The sequence below is a fragment of the Zootoca vivipara genome, chromosome 2 (assembly GCF_965207765.1).
Source record: "Zootoca vivipara chromosome 2, rZooViv2.hap1.1, whole genome shotgun sequence".
Taxonomy (NCBI): Eukaryota; Metazoa; Chordata; class Lepidosauria; order Squamata; family Lacertidae; genus Zootoca; species Zootoca vivipara.
Genome location: NC_142584.1, coordinates 6,406,322 through 6,414,684, shown reverse-complemented (window position 1 = coordinate 6,414,684; position 8,363 = coordinate 6,406,322). Strand labels below are relative to the sequence as shown.

The following is an 8,363-nucleotide window of genomic DNA, read 5'->3' as shown; positions in this document are numbered from 1 at the left end:
TGGTTTCACTTTTATTACTGCATTTCCCCTTAGTTCCTTATAATTGTTACTGTCTAGTTTCCAAATAAATTATTGTTTAACTTCTTGTGTTGTGTTATTCCTGTTAACGTAGTTAAATGTTGTGGGAATGTTTACAAAGATTTTTAAAATAATCCACATATTTCCCCCATTCTTTAGCGATTCTTTATTGACCTGATTTTTAAACACTGGACATATTTTGTCATATGATGAACTGGGGAATACAATGAGAGGTACAAGATCAAGAGTTGTTTTTCCGAATTAAGCAAATCAGTTGTGCACATAAGGAAATATAGCTCCACTTTTTGTTTTCTCTCTCTCTCTCGCCATTTATAAGAAGTCCATAAAGGTGTCTTTTTATATTCAGAAGATAAGAAAAATGTGTGTGTGTGGATGTGTGTCCACACCACACACACAGAGAGAGAAGGGCAAACATACTTGTATTTCCTCTTTTCTGAATTTTGTATTCCTCTTTTCTGAATTTAATGTAGGGACACCATGGCCTGTAAGTCAGAGCAAATACGGATCTGTTCCCTCCTAGTACCACCTAGAGCAGGGGTAGGCAACCTAAGGCCCGTGGGCCAGATGTGGCCCAATCACCTTCTCAATCCGGGCCGCAGAAGGTCCAGGAATCAGCATGTTTTTACATGAGTAGAATGTGTCCTTTTATTTAAAATGCATCTCTGGGTTATTTGTGGGGCCTGCCTGGTGTTTTTACATGAGTAGAATGTGTGCTTTTATTTAAAATGCACCTCTGGGTTATTTGTGGGGCATAGGAATTCGTTCATTCCCCCCCCCAAAAAAAAAAGATATAGTATGGCCTACCACAAGTTCTGAGGGACGGTGGACTGGCCCACAGCTGAAAAAGGTTGCTGACCCCTGACCCTAGAGGGCATCATAGGCAGAAGCAGAGAAGAAATCTGAAATCTGAAACTGGTACATGGCACCAGCCAATGGAAAAAGGCCTCCAACACTTCCGGATTGAAGCTTTAAAATGTATGGGGGAATAAGCCTGAGGTGCTGGAGATGCAAGGGGGAGGAAGGTACGTACTTTCACACGTGGTGGTCCTGCCAAAACATAAAAGAATATTGGAATAAAATATACAAGGAGTTAAAGAAAATGTTCAAAATGACATTCAAAAAAACACCTGAGATGTTTCTTTTAAATATATTACCATCCGAAATAAGAAAGGAAATAAGAACTTTATTTCTATATGGAATGACTGCTGCCAGAATATTGGTGGCAAAAAACTGGAAAAATGAGACGCTACCTACAATAACAGATTGGCAAATATTAATGTTAAATTATATACGAATGGCAAAATTGACTGATTCAATAACGTACCTGTGCAAAAAGTAACAAAAGAATGGAGCATGTATAAAAATTATCTTAAACTGTACTATCCAAACAATTCTCTACTCGCAGATATTGAATGATGTTTGAGAAAATTAGGAATGATGAAAGTGGGAATGAAAAGATATAATAAAAGATATTATAAGCAAAAACCTGTGGACAACAAGATATATAACAGTGTATAATAAGAGGGGCGGGAAGTATTTGTGTATATACGTAATGATTGTGTTCATTCTTTATCTTTCTTAGATGATAGGTATGGTAGAAATATGATTTGTGTGCTTTTAGATGTTGCTTTTTTTCTTTTGTATTTGGTGTATTTGTATTTTGTTGTACTTTTTTGTATTCTTTTGTATTCTTGTGTTTTTTATTCTTTGTGTTTTTAAACAATAAAATTTAAAATTCCTTTAAAAAAAAATTTTAAAAAATAAAAGTCCAAGCATTGGTTGTATAACACAAAGGACAATGAAGTTCAGGAACAACACCTCACCAACCGCCAGCAGTTGAAAGTTCTGTAGAGGAGGCAAGAAACTCATAAAAATAAGTGTTCAGTCTTTGATTTTTCATTGCTATGTTTAAAGGCCTCTTCTGACATCTGTGCAAGGACCAAGGTTTGTGCATGTCCTCCAGCACACCCTTTCTGGGCAGTGATAAGAAACCTATGGCTCAATGGCTGTGTTGCCTAATCTTGTATTGGCCTAATTTCATGTGCGCTCACGTGCATACACATGCGAATGCGCAAAGCCTGAGGGAGGGGAAAGCTGAAGTGAACAGAGAGTGAAAGAAGGAAGAGAGAAAGTCCACTTCAAATGACCCTAATCTATAACTGTGGCAAAGGAACGTTGGTGTGTGTGTGTGTGTGTGTGTGTGTGTGTGTGTGTGTAGAGAGAAAAGGGTGGCCTGCCCACAGCCAGAGGGTTATGCTTTCCCTGGCAGTAATCTGGACCTACAAACCTACAGAATCTCTCCTGTGTCAATCAGAGTTACTTGATTCATTATCCAGGGAAGAACAAAGATGCTTCTTGAGAGCTTAGAGTGAAGAGGGGGTCCCATTGGTGTTTGTGAGCTACCCAACATTTTAAAAATGTGTGGTTTAAGTATTCTGCTCCATTATTAACCTGCAGAGAAGGGAAGGTTCTTTTTGGATGAGTGAGTTTCATAGCACCTTTATGAAACATTTATTTCAGTTACATTAAGCACTTTCCTTCCATACGTGCGCATTTTTATTATGGATACTGCACGATAGAGACCTTGTTTGAAAGCAACTCAGGCCTGTGGATCCTGAAGCTACTTCTAAATAAAAAAGATATTGGAAGATCTAATTGGGGATTCCTCATGTAAGTGTCCTTGGCTATAACATTCAGAATGACTCATATCCTCCATGGAGATTTCAGCTGCCCTGTTGTTGATGCACATAAGTGCCTTTGGCCCTTATACTCTGTCTGTTATCTTCCCTGCAGGTTTCAGCCATGTGGCTCTACCTGGCTGCCCTGCTGGGGCTTTACTTCCTTCGCCGATGGTACCAGGAGAGACAGATGGTGGAGAACCTGACGGAGAAATACGTCCTCATCACTGGCTGTTCCTCTGGCTTTGGGAACCACCTTGCCAAGCACCAGGATGCCCGGGGTCTGCGGGTATTGGCAACCAGTACCACACACAAGGGGACAGAGCAGCTGGAGAAGGTCACCTCAGAGCGCTTGAAAACCACCGTTCTGGATGTCACCAGTACAGAGAGCATTGCGGCAGCGACGGAGTGGGTGAAAGAACAAGTGGGGAACAAAGGTAGCTTTTCGTTGTGTTGTTTCCATGCTCTGGATCAGGCCAGGAATTATCTGCATCATCATCTGCTTATCTTTATTCCACTTTCCCACAAAATGTGGCCAATATATCAAAAAGAAAAAGTACAACCATTTAAAAAAGTATTAGAAACAACTAAAATCAGTAAAGCACTCCTTAGGCAATAAAAGCCATAAAACCATAAACTCATAAGCTCCTTAAAACATAAAACAGTGAAACAACACCCAAAAACATTCTTAAGCTTGTAAAAAGGATTAAGTAATTTACAGAGCAAAAGCCGAGGCTGCCCTTCTCGGCACCATCTTGGATTGCGCCCTTGCAGACAATGCAGAATGTTATAGGAAATGACCTGGAATGACAATGGCAACTTCCCCTCTGGTTTCAGTGACCATTTGGAAGAGAGAAAGATCTATCTATCTATCTTCTCATATTTTAATTATTAAACGTGATTGCTTTTGCATTTGCTTTATTGCCCACCTTTCCCCATTAGGTCCCATGGCAGGTCACAGCAATTTGAAATATGATATTAAAAACAGCAGGGACCGCCGTCTGGAGGAGTGCCATCGGCCCTGGCAACCGCCTAGGCACACAAACATGACTACTCCCCCCCGAATCCCTTTAACAGGATACCCCAAGTTTTGGAGGGGCAGGCGGAGACTACAACCTCCCCTCGAATGCTGCCACACCAAAAGGGTGAGCGAACCTGCCCTTCAGATTTCTGTATAGACCTGCTTCGGGCATTGCTATTTCCAGCAATTAAAGCGCATACTTGCATATTGTGGGGAAATGCTGTGTTTGTTGGTTTCCTCAGCTGAAATGACTCCATCAGTCTCACCCTCCCCACCAGCCATGTATACTTTTCTTCCTTCATCTTTCAGTTGCTGTAATTGAAATTGCTGCTTCATTTTTGCATCAAACCTCTCACAATGCCTTTAGTGGAAGTCATCAGATATTAACATATATGCAATAAAGGGTTACATGCATTAAGCATGTTGGGCACAAATGCTTTCTTCCATTTTCTAAAAGGGAAGGTTGCATGGAGCATTTTCTTTCCTTAGCATACATGCTGATCTGGAAGCCCTTGTCTATAACTCAAGGTGTAAGGGAGCTGGCAGTGGTATTGTGTAGTGTATACTCATGAGTTTTCCTCAGTGTGCACTCAGCCTGATGGGTGTCTAGCATGCACATACTGAGAGATAAAGTCTATCCCTGACCTGTCCAGGAAAATCATGGATTCAAGCATAACTGGCAGCATCAACCCTATATCAGAGTTTCCTTAATGACAAAGGAATTACAAATACTATCAAATGGTAGAATCCTTTCCCTTCACTAATGTTGTTCGGAGAGGAATGTGGAGTAAATGAACTCATCTCCCCTGTCCCCGCTATACCGGTATATAAAACTAGTTGTTCCCGGCCATGCGTTGCTGTGGCTCAGTCCGTTAAATGGGAAAGCAACTCCCCCACCCACGTGTGTTATGGAAAATCCCCCACCCTGTCCCAACCCATTCATCCTCCCCAAAGGCACGGGCCTCCATCACTCAGTGCCCCCATTCCCCACCCCTGCCACATGGCATCATGACACCCCTCTCTCTGCCCCCCCCCGCCGTGTGAGGTTATAATCCTCCCGCGTGATGACATTCACCACCCCAATCCCTCTCTCTCTCCCCCTTGCATACCCCATGCGCATCTTGGGCAGGGCCTGGCCGGTTCCCACGGCGTGTCCCAACAGGCAAAGGGACAGGATTTGGCCCCGGCCAACCACACCCAGCAGCCTCTGCACGCTTGCACATTTATATTCAGTAGGTTGCCATGTTTTTTGTGATGTCACAGATAGTCTTCAGCCAATGGCAGCAGCTGAGGCCTGAGATTATGATGCAGCATCCTCAGCTGTGCTGGCTGGGCAATGCCATGTTATTGTGATGTCACAGGTAGTCTGTAGCCAATGGCAGCAGCTGAGAGATCCTCAGCTGTGCTGCTTTGACATCCAGCAGATGGTAATACAACTAACTTTGGAAGAAGGTTTTTCTAAAAAAAAAAGGAGGTCACAGGTGAGACATCTGTGTAATCTAGGTATATGAAAATGTTCCCGTATTTGAATGCAACGTTGTGTCAAAATTTTAAAGCGATCAGTCAAGTACTTTCGGAGTGTAACGAACGGACAGTTACATTCTTATTTATATAGATGCATGAGATTAATTGTGCATCTACATGTAAAAAGGATATATCCTTACAAAAAGGCACCCAAAGGTGTGTGTGTGTATGTGTGTGTGCGCGCTAGTAAATGCTAGTGTTCATTTTAGGGATGCGGGTGACGCTGTGGTCTAAACCACTGAGCCTCTTGGGCTTGCCAATCAGAAGGTCGGCGGTTCAAATCCCCGCAACAAGGTGAGCTCCCGTTGCTCTGTCCCAACTTTTGCCAACCTAGCAGTTCAAAAGCACACCAGTGCCAGTGCAAGTAGATAAATAGGTACCATTGCAGCGGGAAGGTAAACAGCCTTTCCATGCGCTCTGGTTTCTGCTGGCCACATGACCCAGAAAGCTGTCTGTGGACAAACGCCGGCTCCCTCAGCCTGAAAGTCAGGTGAGCACGGTGGTTCTGTAGTCGCCGTTGACTGGACTTAACCATCCAGGGGTCCTTTATCTTTACCCTTAGTGTTCATTGATAAGCAAGGAAACACATTGCTTCCTTTCACAGCATTGTAAAAATGCATTGTGTTTTTGAAAACAGCAGGTGCTTCTTACAATATTCAGTAAACAAGTTTATCAAGAATTTGTCTTGCTTTTGCCTCTTCTATCTTGTAGAATTGTGTGAGTTTGCCTGTTATGACAAACTCTCTTGTCCCCCCCCAATTCACTCTCTATGCCATTGTTAGTAATATTATTTGGGTTGTATTCAAGACCCTGGCAGCACTGACTATGCACAAGGCTATTTCTTTGTGTATCTCTTTAACCATGATATTTACATAATTTAACGAGAAGGAATAATGATTTTGTGGGATCTCATTTAATTGTCTATAATGCAGCCAACTCTGAACATGATCTTTAATTTCTTCATAATCTTTTAATTTCCATTTACCGTCTTGTTCTTCCAATAGATCTCTGTATGTAGGCCATTTTCCCTTTTTCCCAGGCGGTTTGAGTAACGAAGGATTTTACAATCATATAATTAGGAAATCATTAATCAGAGTGTGGGAAATGTACAAAGATTTAATAGAATAGAAAACACCTTGGTGGCTATCACCAAGAGAAGCTTCGTTACTCAAACCGGTTCCTGTCTGCCTTAATGCAGTCATCTCCCACGACAATGGGAGATTGTTGGCGAAGGTTAATCAAAGATGACTGAGAGTAATTATCCTTGAAAAGTCCCCCCAGGGATGAGGAAAGTGGGCTACTCTCGCAGATCGTCTCAGTAGCTGGCTCCTGCTCCAGCATTGAGTGCAAAAGCACTTCACCTCTTGGAACCCTTGAACAACACCATTCAGAGCAGAGGTTCTTCTGTTCATTAAAGATTATTTGGGATTAATGTACAGATGGGTGCTGGAAATGATGGGACAAGATCAAAAACTGCGAAATTGAAATAGCTACAAGGTTGCAAAGATTTGAATCAACGGCTTCATTATAAATCCCTTGTTATATAAATGACTTGGCAAATCCCCCGAGAATGCAAAAAACAAGTTTCATATAGCAAGTGAAGGGAGACGGGAATATAGATATGGATTACAATGACAAACGGAACTGTGTGACGAAAACATAATCGCATGGAATAATTTTTAAAGGACTTGGAATTTCTACGGAGTTAATTTTTATCTTTCCCCTGGTTGCGGGGAGACAGATTGGACTTTGAGGACTTGCCAATAGTTAATTTCTTCAGTTGGACGGAGAAAGGAGAACTTGTCGGCTTGCCAGTGTTCTGGGACTGGAAGTAATGGTGATGGAATTGTACAGCTGCACTCAGAGGGGCTGGAGAACAAAAGAGGAGGGATTTCCCGAGAGTGACACCGAGTCAACAGCGCCGCAAGGCACGACGGAGATCAGGAATAACCAAGATGGACATAATATTTGGCAAAGATTTGTTGTTTAGTCATTTAGTCGTTTAGTCGTGTCCGACTCTTTGTGACCCCATGGACCAGAACAAAGATATAAAGAAACAATTGGTTAAAATTAATGCCTCACACAGTAAGAAGAAAGGAGAACTTCACTAATGAACTTAAAAATTATTAAATGTGTTATACGAATTAAATGTGTTAATACAAATTGAAGTTAAAACATTGTAGCTGTGGTATAAGGGATTTTATCAAGACTGGATTGTAATTGGATTCAGCAATAGCTTGGAAGCAGAATGAAAGGGAATTAGAAGCCGTGTCCCTATGGTAGTTTCAGGGAATGTTCTGAAGACAAGGATGGGGGAATGCATTCTATGACATACCAGCTTCTCTCCGATGGAGAGCTGGAGGGGGAAGAAGCGCCCCCCCCCATTGTCCACAGCGTGCTCAGAAGCAGAGAGAGAGGCAGAAGCTGAACAGCTTAGGGGGGACTTACCCAGTTATGAGATAATGACAACAGAACCAGAAGGGAGGGGGCAGCTAGTTGAGACATCACAAGAGCATGGAGGACCCCCCCTCCCCTCGGACTTGGAGGTCCGAATGATGATAAGTCAAGTCAAATATAAATTGCACATTTAAACCAGCATAATTAACAAGAGAATAAAATATTATCATAAGCATGACATGGCTGTTTGGCAGGCACAAAAAGATGGGGCAAAAGAATCCAATAGTTAGGGTTTGTTGTCAGGCATAGCAATGTCCCTCCAGTCTCAGCAGGTGCCTCTTCAGTAGGGCTGGTGAGTGTGGGCCTCACCCCCTAGGCCAGGTGGAAAGGGTCTTGCAGGGAGCGGCCTTCACGACTAGGCTTCTGCCTCCTTGCAAAGAGCTGTGTCTTTGTGCTTGCAACATGACACTGTAACAACTGCTCATTAATTCTTATCTGTGAAGTTACGCCTGACAGGTAGAGCAGCCTCTGCTTCATTTGGAGCTTAGGATTTGGCAACTATAAAAGGCACGCTGGAGAACGCCCACTCACCTTTCTGAATCATGGTGCAATGCACTCACTTGATGTAAGATGGCTTCAGGCATTTTCACCATAACTTGCAATTAACAATTCCATCATTTTGACAGCTCCTCAAAGTAAGCCAA

General features: G+C 42.5%; 1 protein-coding gene across 1 annotated transcript in view; it reads left to right on the top strand.

Moving 5' to 3' along the window:
* Nucleotides 1-2,817: 2,817 nt before the first annotated feature.
* Nucleotides 2,818-8,363, top strand: part of PRIM1 (DNA primase subunit 1) — a 41,596-nt gene continuing 36,050 nt past the window's right edge. Inside the window, exon 1 of the mRNA XM_088662901.1 lies at nucleotides 2,818-3,154. Coding sequence (XP_088519027.1) covers nucleotides 2,842-3,154 — 313 coding nt within the window. The 5' untranslated portion in view covers nucleotides 2,818-2,841. The remainder of the gene's footprint in view (nucleotides 3,155-8,363) is intronic.